The sequence below is a fragment of the Molossus molossus genome, unplaced genomic scaffold (genome assembly GCF_014108415.1).
Source record: "Molossus molossus isolate mMolMol1 unplaced genomic scaffold, mMolMol1.p scaffold_m16_p_1, whole genome shotgun sequence".
In the NCBI taxonomy this organism is placed as follows: Eukaryota; Metazoa; Chordata; class Mammalia; order Chiroptera; family Molossidae; genus Molossus; species Molossus molossus.
Genome location: NW_023425344.1, coordinates 76,654,869 through 76,675,356, shown reverse-complemented (window position 1 = coordinate 76,675,356; position 20,488 = coordinate 76,654,869). Strand labels below are relative to the sequence as shown.

At 39.2% G+C, this 20,488-nt stretch overlaps 1 protein-coding gene across 1 annotated transcript; it reads left to right on the top strand.

Moving 5' to 3' along the window:
• Positions 1 to 462: 462 nt before the first annotated feature.
• On the top strand, positions 463 to 17,384 carry LOC118629566 (patched domain-containing protein 3-like). The gene is made up of 4 exons (XM_036261028.1): positions 463 to 1,509; positions 2,568 to 2,689; positions 13,161 to 13,306; positions 15,880 to 17,384. Exons 1-4 carry the CDS (start codon positions 463 to 465, stop codon positions 17,382 to 17,384), a joined length of 2,820 nt encoding a protein of 939 aa, XP_036116921.1.
• The last annotated feature ends 3,104 nt before the right edge of the window (positions 17,385 to 20,488 follow it).

Sequence of the window (20,488 nt, the reverse complement as noted above, 5' to 3'; positions counted from 1 at the left end):
AAAAAGAAAAAAACAAAACAAAAACCTTAGCCCACTCTCCCTGAGGAGCCAAAATTTGAAGCCCCTGGGAGCAGCGCTGTCAGAGGCTGACTAAAGTATTTCTTCTGTTAACTAAACTCCTGAGAGTCAACCAGTCATGTGCTCCCCAATGGAAGCTCCAGCATCCAGGACGAGCATGCTCAGACTGCTTAGAATCTTCAGGCACAAGCATGCTTGACTACTTAGAATCTCCAGGTATGAGCATGCTCAGACTGCTTAGAATCTCCAGGCATGAGCATGCTCAGACTGCTAGAATCTCCAGGCATGAGCATGCTCAGACTGCTAGAATCTCCAGGAAACCGTTGGGCAACCATTGGGAATCTGTTGGGAAGCCGTTGGGAAACTGTTGGTTCAGGTGGAGATAAGGGTTCACTCAGCAGCTGCTGGGTGTGTTTTTGAGATCCTGGCCTTTCCTTCATGGAAATGAGTCTCAATACGTCTGATGCTGGCCCAGAGGTGGAGCCCAAATCTGCAGGGCAGCAACAGCCAGAGTCCCTGCCGAAGCCACTGGGGCCTGGACCAGACCTGGGCGAAGGGTCAGATGTGAAGGCAGCACCATTCCTGGCCCAGAGGTCGCAGCAGCTTTTGGAGCAGGAGCCCGAGCAAAGATGGGCTTCAGGGCAGGGAGCAGAGACCCCAGGAATGAAGGAGTCACGTTCAGGGAAGTGTGATTCACCTCTGCCTCCCTCACAGTCAACTGAAGTGTCTCACAGGCGCCGCTGCCACACTGACTGCCTGGAGGCTCCACTCTCCCGGGCCTTTCGAGGGCTGGGCTGGGAGGTGGGCTCGCACCCCTGGATCTTCCTGCTGGTGCCCATACTTCTGACAGCTGTTCTGGGCACTGGCTTGACTTACATCTCCACGGATGCAGAAGAAATCCTTGAGGAGCAGTACACCCCAATCCGGAGCTTGGCCAAGGCTGAACGACGCTTTGTGCAGGAACATTTCACCACTGATGACTCGAATCACTTCTCCGTCTTCAGGAAGAGCACCGAGGTCCACTTAGCTTCCATTCTAGTGGTCTCCCACACTGACTCCCTGCTGGAACAAGAAATTTTATCAGAAGTGAGCAAATTGGACAAAGCGGTGCAGGCTCTGAATGTGACACAGGATGATGGAACCCAGATCCTCTACAGTCAGGTGTGTGCTAAGAATCAGGGCTTCTGTGTGCCCTCCAATCCACTCCTGTTTGCCTGGCAGCTGAACAAGAACCTTAACCTGAGAAGTATCACCTTCCCTATTTACAACCAAAATGGTAAGCCCATCCCCTTGGCCGGCACCCTTGGTGGAACCACCTTAGGCAACCAGATAGGACCAAACCAGTTACTCGTGGAGGCCAAAGCCATGCGGCTGCAATATTACCTGACGACCAAAGAAGGAGAGGACAATGCACATAGCAAGACGTGGCTGGTTCATTTCCTGAACCAATTTAGCAATATGGAAGAGAGTTTGGCCTTGAAGATGATCCAGGTATGTGGCAGCTGGGTTTGACAGGGAGGCCAGGAGAAAGTGGGAGGGATGAGAAGACTTGTTCCAAAGGCCATAGATAGCAATAGCACTCCCTGAGTATTTCATGGAGTTTTTGAATTGAAGCAGGTTGTGTGCTACTATATTTGGCATTTAATCCAACTTTCTTTTTTTAAAATATGTTTTTATTGATTTTTTTTTAGAGAGGAAGGGAGAGGGAGATAGAAATATCAAAGTGAGAGAGAAACAGTAATTGTGTGCCTCCCTACGCCCCCACTGGGGATTGATCCCGCAAACCTGGCATAATCCAACTTTTTTACACCAACACACTGAAGGATGCCACAAATCTTGGATCCTTGTTAATATTCTGGTAGAAAACACAAATCCTACCTCCTCAAGGTAGGTCTGTTCAGTACAGACATTGATCTTCTAGGTTTAGTTTTGGGGATTGGTTTTCCAGCCAAATTACTTGGGAATTCTTATTTCTAGTTAAAATCTTTGCTGTTTCCAGGAGCCCCCTATAATTTGTTTGAAGTTCACTGGAATAAGACAAAACAAAACAAAAGAACACCGTTAAGCAAATATTCCATGTTGTTATTGTAACTAGCTCAGCATGTTTTCAAGTGAGGCACGTGTTAACTGTTCAGTAATTGTTGGGCCAACAAACCAACTAATATTTCTGAGTACTCTGGTGAAAAAGCCTTCAAATACCAGGCCTTTTTGAAATGTTTATGCATTAAAATAGTAAAAGATAACAACCTAATAAAAATTAAGAAAAATCACAATTATTTTATTAATGATTTCAGTTTTATATGAAATCTAGATTTGGTATATTTAGAAATTTTAAACTGAATTTTGTAAGAAACTTTGGAAAGCATGCCAGAAATTTTGGGGAAGAAGCAAATCTATATTTATTCTAAAATCATAATTCATGTATTTTGATCTTTTAATGAACTTGAACACGTTTTTTCCATCAATAAGCTATAGTGTTTCAATAGCGTTTAACTCACTCGTAAATATTTTGGTTAAAAGTTATTTATCTGAGTACATTTTTGTGGCAGGTGGTCTACTTTACATCACTTTCTAGACAACTGGAATTTGAGGCAACTTCTAAGACAGTGATCCCTTTGTTCTATTTGGCATACGTTCTAATCATATTATTTTCAATCGTATCATGCTACAGGTAAAATACTTTTATTTGTTTTTATAAACTCCTATTTTAAAAAAAGATTTATTGTGGTAAAACATATATACTATTATAACATTTTATGTTATTTTAATTATTTTAAGTGTACAATTCAGTAGTGTTAATGACATTCATACTGTCATGCAATTGTCACAACTATCTGTTTCCAAATATTTTTCATGACCCCAAATAGAAATACTGTAAATATTAAGCAATAACACCCCATTGCCTCCTCCCAGCCCTGGTAAACATTTAATTTACTTTCTGTCTCTAATTTGCCTATTCTAGATATTTCATATAAGTGCAATCATATATTTGTGACTGGCTTACTTCACTTAGCACAATGTTTTCAAGGTTCATCCATATTGTAGCATGTTATCAGAACTTACTCATTTTTGTGGCTGAATAATATGGTGTATGTATACACCACATTTTATTTATCAACTTACCTTTTGATGGGCACTTGCAATGTTTCCACCTTTTGGCTATTATGAATAATGCTGTAATGAACATTAGTGTACAAATATCTGTTTGAGCCCTGATTTCAATTCTTTTTCAGTATATACCTAGAAGTAGAATTGGTGGGTTGTATAATCTTATGTTAAATTGTTGAAGAACTGCCAAATTCTTTTCCATAAAGGCTACCCCATTAAAAAAATTTTTGTTTTCCTTTATTGATTTTAGGAGAGAGAGATAGAAACATTCATGAGAGAGAACATTGATTGGTCGCCTCCTGCATGCCCCACATGGGATTTGGCCCACATCCTGGGCATATGTCCTGACCGGGAATTGAACTGGTGACCTTTTGGTGCATGGGTCGACACTCAACCACTGAGCCACACTGGCTGGGCAAGGCTACACCATTTTATACCTCACCAACAACATCTCCACTTCCTCCCCAACCCTTGTTATTTTGTTTTATGGATTATAGCCATTCAAGGAGGTGCAAAGTGGTACCTCACTGTGGTTTTGACTCAATTCCTTAATTACCAATGATAAGTATCTTTTGATATTTATTGACCATTTGTATATCTTCTTTGGGGAAATGTCTATTCAGGTCCTTTGTTTATTTTTTAATTGGGTCATTTGGCCTTTTGTTGTTGAGTCCTGTTGTTGATGAATGCTTGATATATTTTATTTTATTATTTTAAAAAAATGCTTTTTCTTTATTGATTTTAGAGAGAGGAAGAGAGAGGGAGATAGAGATAGAACCATCAATGAGAAAGAACATCGTTTGGCTGGCTCCTGCATGCCACCCACTGGGGATCGGGCCCACAACCTGGGCATATGCCCTGGCTGGGAATCAAACCGGTGACCTCTTGGTGCATGGGTCGATGCTCAATCTCTGAGCCACACTGGCCGGACACTTGATATATTTTAGATATTAAATCCTTAACAGAGAGATATATGATTTGCAAATTTTCTACCACTCTGTGAATTGTCTTTTCACTCTCTTGATAATGTCCTCTAATGCACAAATTTTAAAAAATTTTGATGAAATTCAATTTATCCTACTGTGCTTTTGGTGCTATATCTAAGAATCCACTGACAAGTCCAAAGTAATGCACATTTACCCTACACTTTCTTCTAAGAGTTTATGGTTTTAGCCCTTATATTTAGGTTGTTGATCAATTTTTAATTATTTTTGTATATGGTGTAAAGTAGGGGTCCAACTTCATTCTTGTACATGTGGAAATCTGGTTGTCCAAGTGCCATTTGATGAAGAAAATGTCAGTCGGCTGTTCAGATATGGGTTTGTTTGTATACTTAATTTATTTTTATTTTTATTGTTTACACTATTACAGATGTCCCCATGCCCTCTTCTCCCCCCAACCCCCCTGCCTTTGGCCATCACCACACTGTTGTCTGTGGCTGTGCATATATGTTCTGTGGCTAATCCCTTCACCTTCTTTCATCCAGTCCCCTTTCCCTCTCCTCTTGTAACATTCTTTTTTTTTTTTTTATCATGCCTTATTATTATTTTTTTATTAATTTTTAATTTTTTTTTGTTACAGATGTTTCTCCTTTTTAACCCCATTGGCACCCCATTCCCCATCGCCCACGCCCCGTCCCCAGCTTTGTTGTCCATGTCTATTGGTTATGCATACATGCATATAAGTTCTGTGGCTTATCTCTTCCCACTCCCCCACCCCCTCTTGTGAGGGATGTCAGTCTGTACCCTACTTCCATGTTTCTGGGTCTACCGAATTCCTCAGACTGTTATGTTCATTATATTCCGTATATAAGTGAGATCATGTGGTATTTGTCTCTTTCTGCTTGGCTTGTTTCACTTAGGATAATACTTTCCAGGTCCCTCCATGTTGTCTCAAAGGATGAGAGATCTTTCTTTCTTATAGCTGCATAGTACTCCATTGTGTATGTGTACCACTGCTTTTTTAACCATTTGTCTACTGATGGACACTTGGGCTGTTTCCAGATCTTAGCTATTGTAAATAGTGCTGCTCTGAACATGGAAGCACATATATTCTTCCTGATTGGTGTTTCAGGCTTCTTAGGGTATATTGTTAGAAGTGGGATCACTGGGTCAAATGGAAACTCAATTTTTAATTTTCTGAGGTAACACCATAGTGTTTTCCATAGTGGCTGCACCAGTCTGCATTTCTACCAGCATTGTACTAGAGTCCCCTTTTCTCCACACCCTCGCCAACACTTGTTGTTTGATGATTTGTTGATGGCGGCCATTCTGGCAGGTGTGAGGTGATATACCTCATTGTTGTTTTAATTTGCATCTCTCTGATGATTAGTGATGTTGAGCATTTCTTCATATGTCTCTTGGCCATTTGTATGTCCTGTTTGGAGAGGTGTCTATTCAGCTCCTTTGCCCATTTTTCAATTGGGTTCTTTGTCTTCCTTTTGTTCAGTTGTATGAGCACTTTATTTATATTGGAAATTAACCCCTTATCTGATATATCATTGGCAATGATGTTCTCCCATACAGTGGATTTCCTTTCCCACAATTTTGATGATTGTATCTTTTGCTGTGCAGAAGCTTTTTAGTTTGATTTAGTCCCATGTGTTTATTTTTTCCTTTGTTTTTGTTGCCTTAGGGGATGTATTAGTGAACATTCTGCTGCGTATCATGTCCGAAATTTTGTTGCCTACATTTTCTTCTAGAATTTTTATGGATTCATGGGTCACATTTAAGTCTTTTATCCATTTTGAGTTTATTTTTGTGTATGGTGTGAGTTGATGGTCTAGTTTCATTTTTTTGCATGTAGCTGTCCAATTTTCCCAACACCATTTATTAAAGAGGCTCTCTTTACTCCAGTGTATGCTCTTGCCACCTTTGTCAAATATTAATTGAGCATATTATCTTGGGTCCATTTCTGGGATCTCAGTTCTGTTCCACTGGTCTATATGCCTGTTCTTGTGCCAGTACCAGGCTGTTTTAGTTACAGTCGCTTTGTAGTATAACCTGATATCTGGTATTGTGATCCCACCTACTTCGTCCTTCTTTTTCAAGGACAAAGTGGCTATTCGGGGACTTTTTTGGTTCCATATGAACTTTTGAAGTATTTGTTCTAGTTCTGTGAAATATGTCATTGGTATTTTGATGGGGATTGCATTGAATCTAAAGATTGCTTTGGGTAGTATGGACATTTTAATGATGTTAATTCTTTCAATTCAAGAACAAGGTATGTGCTTCCACTTTTTTATATCTTCCTGTATTTCTTTTTTCAATGTCCTGTAGTTTTCTGCAAATAGGTCCTTTACTTCTTTGGTTAAGTTTATTCCTAGGTATATTACATTTTTTGCCACTATGGTAAATGGGATTGTTTTTCAGTTTCTCTTTCTGTGAGTTCATCAATGGTGTATACCAATGCTGTCGATTTCTTGACATTAATTTCTGCTACTTTGCCAAATTCATTTTTAAGTCTCATAGATTTTTGATGGAGTCTTTAGGGTTTTCTACGAATAATATCATATCATCTGCAAATAATGAGTTTCACTTTCTCCTTTCCAATTTGGATCCCTTTTATTTTTTCCTCATGTCTGATTGCTGTGGCTAAGACTTTTAGTACTCTGTTAAATAAGAGTGGCAAAAGTGGATATCCCTATATTGTTCCTAGTCTTAATGGAAATGTTTTTAGTTTCTGTCCATTGAGTATGATGTTGGCTGTAGGTCTTTCATATATGGCCTTTATTATGTTGAGATATGATCCCTCTATTCCCATATTGCTGAGCATTTTTATCAGAAATGGATGCTGGATTTTGTCTAATGATTTTTCAGCGTCTATTGATATGATCATGTGGTTTTTATTCTTCATTTTGTTTATGTGGTGTATCACATTTATTGATTTGCGAATATTGTACCAGCCTTGCATCCCTGGGATGAATCCCACTTGGTCATGGTGAATAATTTTTTTGATGTATTGCTGGATGCGATTTGCTAGTATTTTGTTAAGGATTTTGGCATCTATGTTCATCAGGCATATTGGCCTGTAGTTTGCTTCCTTTGTAGTGTCTTTTCCTGGTTTTGGAATTAGAATTATGCTGGCCTCATAGAACGAGTTTGGAAGTCTTCCTTCTTCTTGAATTTTTTGAAATAGTTTGAGGAGAATGGGTGTTAGTTGTTTTTGGAATGTTTGGTAAAATTCCCCCGTGAAGCCATTTGGGCCTGGACTTTTGTTTGCTGGGAGAGTCTTGAGTACCTCTTCAATTTCCTTAGTTGTTATTGGTCTGTTCAAGTTTTCTATCTCTTCCCGGTCCAGTTTTGGGAGACTGTGTGTTTCTAGAATTTGTCCTTTTCACTTAGATTGTCAAATATATTGCCATATAGTTGTTCATAGTAGCTGTTAATTATCTTTTGTATTCTGTGGTGTCGGTTGTTACTTCTCCTTCATTTCTGATTTTGTGTAGTATTTGAGTTCTCTCTCTTTGTTTCTTGGTGAGTCAAGGTAAGGGTCCATCAATCTTGTTTATCTTTTCGAAAAAACAGTTGTTTGTTTCATTGATCCTTTGAATTGTTTTTTTGGTCCCTATGTCATTTATTTCTGCTCTGATCTTTACTATTTCCTTCCTTCTACTTGCTCTGGGGTTTTCTTTTTGTTTGCTTTCTAATTCTTTAAGTTGTGAGGTTAGACACTCAATTAGAAATTTTTCTTGTTTCTTGAGGTAGGCCTGTAGTGCTATGAACTTCCGTCTCAGAACTGCTTTCGCTGCATTCCATAGATTTTGTGTTGTTGTGTGTTCATTTTCATTGGTTTCCAGGAAGTTTTTAATTTCTTCCTTGATTTTCTCGGTAACCCGTTCATTGTTTAATACATGCTATTTAGCCTCCATGTGTTCAAATGTCTTTGCATGTTCTTGTTGCAATTGATTTCTAGATTTATGCCATTGTGATCTGAGAAGATGCTTGATATGATTTCAATCTTCTTGAACTTGTAGAGATTTAGTTTGTGTCCTATCATGTGGTCTGTCTTTGAGAATGTCCCATGTGCACTTGAGAAGAATGTGAATTCTGTTGTTTGGGGGTGTAATTCTCTGTAGGTATCTATTAAATCCATTTGGTCTAGCGCTTCATTTAGCGTCTCTGTTTCCTTGCTAATTTTTTGTCTAGAGGATTTATCCAGTGCTGTCAACGGGGTGTTGAAGTCTCCTGCTATGATTGTATTGCTGTCGATTTCTCCTTGGAAGTCCTCCAGAAGATTTTTAATATATTTTGGTGCTCCTATATTGGGTGCCTTCTTCCTTCATGAAATTAGGGAAGTTTTCTGTCACTGTTTCTTCAAATATATTTTCTAACCCTTGCTCATTTTCTTCTTCTTTGGGGACTCCTATGATGCAAATATTATTATGTTTCCAGTTGTCCCACAGTTCTCTTAAGTTGTCCTTCTGTTTTTTAATTGTTTTTTTCCTTTTGGTTTTCTGATTGGTTGATTTTTTTCTACCCTGTCTTCTAATTCACTGATCCGGTCCTCAGCTTCCTCTACTCTGCTTTTTAGATCTTCCAATGTGTTTTTCATTTCTGATATGTCATTTTTTATTTCTTCTTGGTCATTTTTAATTTCCAGTTGCTCTATTTTCAGCATCTCTATGTCCGTAGTCATGCTGTTGAGCTTCCTCAAGATCATGGCTCTGAATTCTAGTCTGTTAACTTGCCTAACTGCTCCATATTGATCTCATCTTCGGTGGATGTCTCTTGTTCTTTCATTTGGCTTCTGTTTCTGTGTTTCACCATTTTGGCTATCACAGTGGGCTTTGGAGCCTGTCAAGTTTTCCCTGTGGGTGTTGGTGTTCTGCTGTTTGTGGCTCCCTCTCCTGTGTTTAGATGAGCGAGGGAGGACCCACGTTGAACACCACTGTCAAGTCTTACTGGTTAAAGTTGCTAGCCCAGGAAAGGTACTGTTATCCTCTAGCTTTTTGCCTGGAGGTAAGCAGTTGAGGTTACTTGAAGAGTTTTGGGCTGTCAGTTGATTGAAAAACCACCTCAGGTGCTCAGCATAAGATTTCCTGAGGGTGGGGCAGATGCTAGTCGTTAATGAGCCTCAATTAGCATTTCAATGGCCCACAGGGTGGGGTTGGATCTCGGAGGGAGGGGCTGCTGCCTCTCCCCAGAGACCTGGGAAGGAGCAAGATGGCCACCGTCCTGGGTGGCAGCAACTCAGGAAAAGCTCTGAGTGCCCTCCAAATCCCGAGTGTCCCCACATAGTTCCAGTCCAGTCTGCCCTCCCTCTGCCAGTGAGTGGCTGTGGCTGTTTTAGCCTCTGTCCCGGCTCTGTGCTGTGGAGCCGCCTGGGAATATGACCCGAGGGTGCTGCTCCCAGCTAAGGCTGCTGCCGAGCTGCCGACCGTGGGCTCCCAGCCCCCATCTCGCGCCTTCACAATCCTACCAGGATCAAGTCAGTGACCCTGGTTATATGGTCCTTGCAAGCTGCTTTTCTGTTGCTTTTTCCCGTCGATTTGTCTGTGTTATAGTTGTAATTCCAGTTTGGTTCTGGGAGACGGTCTGTGTAGCTTCTGTTCACTCTGCCGCCATTTTGGAATCCTCTGTATATTTAATTTTATTCCATTGGTCTATGTCTGTTCGTGTGCTAGTACACACCCTTTTGATTGTTGTAGCTTTGTTAAAAGTTTAAAATCTGGAAATCTCAGTCCTCCAACTGTCTTCTTCTTTTACAATATTATTTTGCATATCCAGGGCCCCATGTAATTTCATATAAAATTGAGGGCTGACTTTTCTATGAATAGAAAAGAAAGAGGCCATTGGAATTTTGATAAATGATTGTGTTGAATCTATAATTACTTTAGGTGAGATAGACATTTTAACATTATTAAGTCTTCTTCCCCATGAACTAAGGAAGTATTTTCACTGATTTGAGTTTTCTTCAGTTTCTTTCACCAATATTTTTTGTTTTCACTGTATATGTCTTTTATCTTCTGGGTTAAATTTATTCCTAAGTATTCTTTTAGACACTATTTAAATGGAACTGCTTTTGTAATTGCCTTCTGAGGTTTTTCATTGCCCATGGGTAACAATAGAACTGACTTTTGTGTGTTGATCTTGTATCTTGCAGCTTTGCTGAATTTGTTTATTAACTCTAGTAGTTTTCTTGTGGATTCTATGGAATTTTTATATATAGGATTATGTAATCTGGGAAAAGGTTAGTTACTCTTCTCACTTTTCAATTTGGATTCCTTTTATTTCTATTTTTTGTCCAATTACTGACTAACACCACAATGATGAATATCATTGATGACAGTAGGCATCCTTATCTTGTTTCTGATCTTAGAGGGCAAGCATTCAGTTTTTCACCATTGAGAATAATGTTAGCTATGCAGTTTTCATAAATGCCCACATCATTTTGAGGAAGTTCCATCTATTCCTTGTTTTTGAGTGCTTTTTTCGTTTTTGTTTTTTTAAATCATGATTGGGTTTTGGATTTTATCAAATGCATTTTCTGCATCTATTGAGATGATCATGTGGTTTTTACCTTTTGTTGTATTAGTGTGGTATATTACATTGATTGATTTTCTTATGTTGAACTATTCTTGCATTCCTGGGGTAAAAATTACTTGGTCATGATGTATAGCCCTTTTAATTTGCTATTGAATTAGGTTTGCTAGAATTTTGTTGAGGACTTTGCATCTCTATTCATAAAAGATATTGATATGTAGTTTTCTTGTGATGTCTTTGTTTGCATTAAATGCTTCAACCGAAAGACATATGATGGCTGAATGTATGAGAAAGCAAGACTCTTACATATGCTGTGTATAAGAGACTCACTTCAAATTGAAATACACACACAGACTGAAAGTAAAACTGTGGAAAATGATATTTCATGAAAATGGAAACAAACAAACAAAAAGGCTTAGGTAGCAATGTTATACCAGACAAAATAGACTTTAAAACAAAGGCCATAAAAAGAGATCAAGAAGGACCCAGCAATTCCATTTCTGGGTATTATCTGAAGAAACCCAAAACACTAAATAAAAAACGATATATGCATCCATATGTTCATTGAAGCATTATCTACAATTGCCAAAGTATGGAAGCAACTTAAGTGTCCGTCAATCGATGAATGGTAAAGAAGTGGTGCATATATGACAGCCATAAAAGAAGAATGAAATCCTGCCATCTCTAACAACATGGATGGACCTAGAGGGTATTGTGTTGAGTGAAATAAGTCATACAGAGAAAGAAAAGACAAATGCCACATGATTTCATTTATATGTAGAATCTAAAAAACAAAATAAATGAACAAGCAGAACAGAAACAGACTCATAGATACAGAGAATGTTTTGATGATTGCCAGATAAGAGGGGGGTTAAGAGGATGTGTGGAAAAGGGGAAGGAATTAAGAAGTACAAATTAGTAGTTACAGAATAGTCATGGGGATGTTAAGTATAGCATAGGGAATATGGTCAACAATATTATAATAACTATGTATAGTGTCAGATAAGTTCTAGATTTAACCCAGTGATCACTTCATAAGTTACATAAATGTCTAATCACTTGGGTTCTACACCTAAAACTAATATAATGTTGTACATCAAGTATAACTGAAAAATAACAAAAATTAAAAATAAATATAATAAAAAAATAAAATACAGCTATGGTGTAGAATTTTTTTTAAATATAAGAAATTTTAGCTAATATTAATGTGCTGTTGCCCGAAGAAGGTCTTTAAATGTGTTCTTGCTATTTTGGAATCAGTGGCTCCATTTCTACAGTTGACTTTCCTAGTCTTAAATCCATGTAGTTTCTCTTCTACTAAAGATATCTAGAAGCAGGTATCAGTCATTTGTTTTGAAGTAGTTAGCAAACAAGTAAAATATAAAACCAGAGGTTGTTGTCAGTATATTAAAATATACTGTTGTGTCTGTTGGGGAGGTAAAGTATTGATAAAATGCTGTGTATATAACCCATTTATGTTTGTCCTCCCCCCCCAAAAGCATAATTTGTTATTCATAAATTTTTTTTCATTTAGTAGCAACTTTTTTTTTTTTTTTTTATCCTCACCCGAGGACATTTTTTGTTCAGGTAGAGTGGGAGGGAGAGAGAGGAAGAGAGAGAGAGAGAAACATCGATGTGAAAGGGACACATCGAGTGGCTGCCACCCGCACGACCGACCAGGGCCGGGGACAAACTGCAACCAAGGTACATGCCCTTAGCGGGAACCGAACCCGGGTCTCTCGGGACCACAGGCTGATGCTCTAACCGCTGAGCCAAACCAGCCAGGGCTAGTAGCAACTTTTTTAGAGCCCATTTCACTTGTAGAGGAGAATCTTGAAAATGTTTTAGAAGACTTTTCATACTTTTTGTTAACCAGAATACATATTGACCTAGCTTTAAAATACTGGAACTATTAAGGATTGTGTTTTTGGCTAGTTGGAGTTAGGAGTTGGGAGTCAGTACCTGAATACTGATGCTTTGTCTGCTGCAACTTGTTCTTCACTTCTATTGTATTACATTCACATACCTTTAAAGAGCAGAGTGAAATTAGTGTAACTTTATGGTTCTGAAATGCCAGCCAGTGTGGATTAGTGCTTGGCTAGCTATGTAAGAGTCACTCAGGGGCCCTGGCCAAGTAGTTCAGTTGGTTACAGCGTCACCCTAATATGACATGGTTGTGGGTTCAATCCTCAGTCAGGACACATACAAGAATCAACCAGTGAATGCATAAATAAGTGGAGGGGACAACAAATCTATGCCCCCCCCCCCCAGTCTCTTTTTTTTTTTTTCTCTCCTGTTAAAATCAATAAATAAGAATCTCCCAGAGAAGTTTGGTAAAAGTACAGATTCCCAACTGTTCTGCTCCCTCTTTTTTCCCCCAGTTGGCTTGCATAGTGCCTGGAAATGAAACATCTTTAGCGGACAGGTATGGGAATTATTGCCCAAGAGGTTTCTGAATACATGTCTAAGTCAAGAATGTTATGAATTGATGGAATTTCAGTATGGAAGTTACCACCACAAATTCCATGATTTTTCCCTCCAAATTTACAGGTGTGACTGTGTACGAAACAAAATGTGCGTTGCAGTTTTTGGAGTGATTTCTACTGCCTTCTCAGTGTTGAGCGGCTTTGGCCTGCTGTTGTTCATTGGGGTGCCATTTGTGACCATAGTTAAAAATTCACCATTTCTTATTCTAGGTGAGTAAAACAAAATGTGAGGCTACACACTGTGTACGTGTGTGGGGGTGTAGGATAGATAAGGGAAGGGGCTTATGTTACATTAAGCAAAGTAATTATGTTTAGGTGGCTCTATAGATCCAAAATGAGGTGTCAGGAAAAAGAAAATTAAATTGAATTATGTATCTTAAAATTTTTTTTTCTTTATTGATTTTAGAGAGAGAGAGAAAATGAGAGGGAGAGAGAGATAGAAACATCGATGAGAGAGAACATGGACTGGCTGCCTCCTGCATGCTTTCCACTGGGGATTGGGCCCACAACCTGGGCATGTGTCCTGACCGGGAATCAAACCAGTGACCTCTTTGTGCATGGGTCGACACTCAACCACTGAGCCACACCAGCCAGACAAATTATGTATTTTTAGAGTTGAAAAAATCTAGCACCCTAAATGGAAATACAAGGAACATGAAGAAGCAGTATACACACACACACACACACACACAAACACACACTGGAAAATACAAGAAAAATTATTTGATTTCTCAATCAAGGAATTCAAATAGTTTGCTTATTAGATGGAAAGTTTGGGGAAAGTTGTGTGCAAACGAACATTCATACTCTACTAGAGGAAATTTTAGTATAACTTTGCAACAAATCAAAAGACTTGAATATTGAAAAGGAAATACCTTTGACCTACCAGTTCTACTTCTAGGAATTTGTCCTATTAATTGGACAAGTGCTCAAAGAGTAGAACACATATGTTCATTTTGGTGTGATTTACAATAGGGAAATATTGAATATAACTTAATTCCATATCAACATGGGATTTGTCAATTCAAATATAGTATATTAAAATTTTGGAATCATTTTCAGTCTTTGAAAAAGAAGTAGATGTATAAAAATGAATAAAAAATATACTAGATATGAAATAAGATGTTTGAAATAGAGTGGTACAGTTATATAGAGCACATTCTGGATGGATGAACAATCTAAATGTTAGCAGAATTATGCCTGAAGGATAGAATTACAGTCGTTTAAATTTTTTGCTTGTATTTTCCTGTAATTTCAGAATTTATTTTAGAATAAGCATGAGAAAACAAAGGTGTTTATATTTTGGAAAGTAAGCAACTTGGAAGAAATATTTGGTTTCCTGGGGGAGACAGTGGATCAGCTATACACTGGATGTTAGCTTATTTATTCTAGCTCTTCAGGGCACAACTTCCTCAAACAAACTCATATTTAATCACTTAGCCTCCCCTATAGCAGTAAATAACTAATTTAATATAAACCATTTTTGTATAGTCTGTGTGTACACAGGAGTGTGAATATATGTGTGAGTGTGTACTGCAGCAAGTCGAGAACTATGTATGTGTGGATAATTTCTTAACAATGTTCTATAAATAATAAAACCAGTGTTTAAATACCTAATAAATATCAGTGAGTTCATTCTTGGTTCTTAGTACTTTTGATTCTTCCCTTTTGTCCAGCTGAGTACAACTGGAATCCTAAAGCTGACAGCAGTGGGAGTTGATGACAGACTACATAGACTTATGTCAATTTAGATCCTTCTACCTTGATTATACCCATAGAACGTCTGAATTAGAGGCAAAGTTGGAATCCTCAGTACTGTCCCATGCAATCCATAGAGACAATCCCCCCACTTTAAATTAAGATCAGCATTTTAGTTCCAAGTATTGATTGTATCAATACACAAGGAAACAAATGTGTCATGAGTGAAAGTACTATCAGCTCTAGTAGAAAGTCTGAGGAGGTAAATTTATCTGCAACATGCTCATGCTGTTCTTTTTAATCCCCTTTCTTCTTTGTAGTCCTCCTTTCTCAGTTTTTAATGATGATTTCAAAGTCTGTGCTCTTCCAAACCAATCATGAAATGTCATTGTGGAAGAAAAGTAATGACCTAGTAGGCACTAATATGTAAAGGATCCTTGAGATTTACTTTGGTACATATTTCTGATATCAAGAGTACTTTCATTTTAATAATATAAGGACTTAAACTTGGCAAGGGAAGCTTGAATGATAGCATTCTGGCTATCAAAAACAGACCAGCAGGAAAACTCTGTGTGTGTCTATAAACTATGTAGTGCCTCTCAAATCATACCACATTGATAGATGCTTGCTGTAGAACAGAGTCCAGTTTATATTTTAAGCAACAAAATGTTGGCTCAGTGTGTTTGTGCATTAGTGTGAAATGGCTTATTGAGAGAAAATGGTTTCTCAAGTAACCTAGTAGAATAAAAAATGCATTGCTAACCTTGCTTCTACAGCAACCAGTCAACCAGGTTTCCCGACTCATCATTGAAACACCCTAAATGAAGGCTAGGAGAAGACTATACTGTGCTACGCACAATTAGGAGTATGTACAAAGCACAGAGTTATTATAGAAGGAAGGAGTCATGAATTCTGTTACAGATTCAGAGGCAATGAGAGAAAGATTCAGAGAAGTAGTATTAAATCACAGATTGGGCAAGATAAATAAAACCTAAAGAAATGGACAAAGAAAATTATTGATCTGTTTAATTTTCTAATGAATATTAATATTTATGAAGATTGTGTGTGTGTGTTTTTTAAAACAGGTGTTGGGGTCGATGACATGTTTATCATGATTTCTGGCTGGCAGAAGACCAAACTCATGGATAGCATAAAAGAGCGCATGTCCCATGTCTATTCAAAAGTGGCAGTGTCCATTACAATCACCACTGTCACTAACGTCCTGGCCTTCTATACAGGGATTATGACCTCTTTCAGGTCTGTACGATACTTTTGCATTTATACAGGAACAACCCTATTATTTTGTTATTTTTATACTATCACCGGTTTTGGAGCATTTATGGCCCTGGATGGTAAAAGAGAAGTAGTCTGTCTACGTTGGTTAAAAAAACCAAATATACTTGACCACAAATGTTCTTCATTAAAAAGATGCTGCTGTTTCCCATTTGATTCTCTCCAGGAAGAACACGAAGCTGATATTCATCCAATGAATTTGTTCTTTAGAGACTATTTTGGCCCTTTTCTCATAAGCACTAAGTCCAAGTTGTTTGTAGTGCTTCTATACATTTTGTACCTTGTAATTAGTATATATGGGTGTTTCCATGTGAAGGAAGGTTTAGACCTTCGAAATTTGGCAAGTGATGACTCCTACATTACACCATATTTTGACGTAGATGAAGAGTATTTTCCAGAGTATGGTCCCAAGGTTATGGTTATCGTTACTGAAACTCTTGACTACTGGGATAAATATGCTAGGCAAAAATTGGAAAAATGCCTGGCAGATTTTGAAGACAATGACTATGTACATAAAAATCTTACAGAGTTTTGGTTACGAGAATATGTGCAATATTTGGAAGCTAAAAGACAAGATGTAAATGATAAGAATACTTTTATAAATAGTATTTCCAGTTTTATTGTGGATTTTCCACTTTTTAAGTTTGATGTTAATATCTCATCACCAGATGAAATCAGTTCTTCTCGGGCCTTCATTCAGACCACGGGTATTTCTTCTTCAGCCAATAAGAAGAAAATGTTACTCCAGTTAAGAAATTTGGCCGAAAAGTGTGAAATTCCCCTAAAGGTGTATAACCATGCATTCATATATTTTGATCAATATACTGCAATAACAGAAAACACTATTAGAAATGTCATTGTTGCATCAATAGCTATGCTTGTTGTTTCCTTATTGTTAATTCCTAATCCATTGTGTTCCTTGTGGGTAACTTTCGCTATTACTTCTGTTATTGTAGGAGTAACAGGTTTTATGGCATTCTGGAACGTCAATCTTGATTCCATATCCATGATTAATCTTGTCATTTGCATAGGATTTTCTTTTGATTTTTCTGCACACATTTCCTATGCATTTGTTTCCAGTTCTAAGCCCTCAGTAAACCAAAAATCAATTGAGGCATTGTATATGCTAGGCTACCCTGTGTTACAAAGTGCAATGTCAACAGTAATAGGGGTGTGTGTTTTATCTGCAGCTAAAGCATACATCTTCAGGACATTTTTTAAGATTATGTTTCTCGTTATGTTTTTTGGGGCTGTTCATGGTCTAATTTTTATTCCCGTATTCTTAACCTTTTTTTGAAGGTCTGTTTGAATATCCACTAGTAAATCAAAGCCCAATTATAGAATTCCTGATTGCCCCAACTCAATCTGATAAAAGTGCTCTATTAACAAAAGTCAGTGAACTAAAATCAAAGGCACATTTCTTTAACTTGGAAATCGCATTTTAAAGTGTTACTTAATATATCCTGAGAAAAATTAGTCTTTCATTAAAATATCTTTACTAAATTAGAAAGTGTTGTTATCTTTATTATGGTCTATATAATCAAGTGTAAAGTATAAATTTCCAGTTATTTTTTTCATTTTATTTTATCATTAGAAGTTCATGTCTGGAATTCAAGTATTTTATATATTATACCACAAATGTAATATTTTTATTGTACTTCCCATATGTAGTATAATGTAAAAGTTCAACTTATTCTCTCAGTCTGGGACTATTCTATGCGTTTTATAATGGTACTATGATGAACTGAAGTTTTTAAAGTTTTGAAATCCAATTCTCTCCCCCTTCGGTTAATGCGTTCTGTGATTGCTTATTCCAAGATTAGAAAATATTCACCTGTCCCGTCAAGATGGTACTGTAGTAAAACATGGTACTCGCCTCCTCCCATAACCATATCAAAATTATAACCAAACTACAGAACAACCATCATTCAGAAACACCTGAAATTAAGCTGAATGGAAGTGCCTCCACCTTTGGGAAATACAGGCCTGTTTTCCTGGTTTGGATTGGCAGAGGCGGGGTGGGAGGCTAGGGCCAACCTATGAAGTAGTTCTGAGTTCAGTATGGAAGGTGTCACCATACGGATGCTGGGCTGCAGCCCGCCGGCAAACACACGCCGACCCACACACTGAATTTACATTCCAGCCTCCCCCCCCCCCCAAAAGAGATCGCCGCTTGCAGCAGCAGCAGCAGCAGTAGCAGCTGCTCCTCCCCGGCGGCCGCCCCCCGCGGGTCCCTCGCTGGTTGCGGGAGAGACCGAGGTAGAGGGAGGACACCGCGCCGCCGGCACCGAGACCTTCGCCTCGCCCTGCCGGCTCCTCACCCTCGGGAGGAACATGGGTAAGTCACCCTTCCTCCCCCGTCATCGCCTGACATTTTTGTCTTCCTCGGCGGGTTGCAGGGTGGGAAGCATTTCTCGCGCAAAGTTGCCGGATTTCTCTCTCCAACCTCCGGGTGCGAGACGGCGGCTCTTCCTCCGGGAGCGTCGGCGCACGCGGCACGCACGCGGGGTCGGCGGGCTGCGAGGGTCCCGAGCGCGGGGTGGGCTCGACCGCGGGCTCGGACCGCCGCCCACCTCGCGCCTCCCGGCACCTCGCCGCCGCGCCTCCCCGCCTCCATTCTTCCTGCCCGAGCGGTGCCGGCACCTCGGAGCCTGCCTCGAGGTCGCCTTCGCCCGAGGCCGCCCGCCTCCTCTCCCTGGCGCCTGCGGGGCTGCGAGCTCGGTCCGCCCGAGCGCGACCACTTCCCGGAACTTCTCCGGCAGGGCGACCTTCGCCACGGCGGGGACGGCTCGTCCGAGGCGGAGTGTGAGCAAGTAGTTTGTGAGGGTGCTTTCGCCACCTGCACGGACGTGGGTTTCTTTGGGGGCAGCGGACAGCCTCCCGGGTTGAACGGATGACTTGTCAGAGGCCACGAGGAACGCGAGGAGGCTGGACAGAGCCGCCAGCTGGTGCGGGGTGACTACGGGGTGCGAACACGCCGTGCTCAGCCCGTCTTCTGGGCGCCTCCCCTGTTCCCGTGGCAGGAGACTGCGCCGTGCAGCACGTTACCAAACTTAAATTAGTTATTCCTTCCCGGCTCCCCCTGCCCAAAGCTACGTAATCTGAGTTTAGTTCCTTTGTATAGTTCATCCCAAGAGGTTGGTTTTAATGAAATACTTCAATGTAAACATGTTTTGTGAAAACTACATATAATTTATCTTAAGTTTTTTTCTCATTTGTTGCTTAACTGTTAAGCTCAGTAATTACAAAAAAGGTCTGATGAGTTGTGCCATGTAATTGAAAGCCGGACGTTTTTTTTAATAGTAGCAATTTGGACGACCATACGGATATCTACATGTTCCTCAGTTGGCTTTCACGCCTGTCTTATCATAATTTCCTGTTTTTAAAATGCGCTCCATTGGCATCTGTCAGCTCGCACTTTCCCCACCTTTCTGTGCAAGTTATTTTAAGCTGAAATGACTGTGGTCCTTTCATCTGCCCTACAGTGTTCGGCATATCCGGCGATAGGTAGGTCATGGCAACCCAGAATCTTGAAGGGAGTATCTAAATCTGGAAATGGTACCCATGGAGCGCACTGGAAAAGCAAATGCTGCCAGGTCTGATTCAGACCTTTGGCCATGTATCTGGAAGAAGCCAGTGTTGCAGGAGGAAGGCAGTATGAATGAGAAATGAATCTAGGGCCCTGAATTTTATTTTATGTTCAATATTTTCCCTTTTAATGTACTATTAGTATGCTGAGCAAATTCCTGTAAAAATTGGGTGGTGCATTTGTATGTACCGAACCTTTCTCTGGGAGTATAATTTTAAGTCGTTATTAATACAGATTATGTCTTTCTCTTAAACATACAAAATTTTTCTTCTCATCTATAGGCCACAAGTTTTGTCTGTAAAGTACATTTCCCCATGTTTCAATGTGAGCTAAAAAAATCCACTTAACTAAAATATTAATTTACATGTTGAATCAGTACCTTTTCAGTGGGGAGAAATCCAGTCCTGTTGCAATAGTGGTAAATAAAAATACTTAAAACAAATGAAATTATTTATTCAAATAATCTTGAAAATCTTGAATTTTTAAAAGGCCAACTAGAAACCCTTCTCTCATTTGAAGCTTCTCAGATAACTCTGATTAAATTCTTCTCTCTCTCCTCATAGAGCTCTGTTTGTACCTTGTTGGAAGCTTTTAGTACTTATATAACCTGCCTTATAATGGAGCTGTTTAAGTGTGTGTTGTGCATTTAATGAGTTCCTGAAGATGAAAATTGTCTTATTAATTTCTGTGTCTCCAACAGTGCTTTTCACATCGTAGGTAGTCAGTAAATCTTTGGTGAACTAATTGTTTAACTTAAAACCTATCTATTAATTTTAACTTGTGAACTTGGAAGTATGGGCTTGAAACAAGCA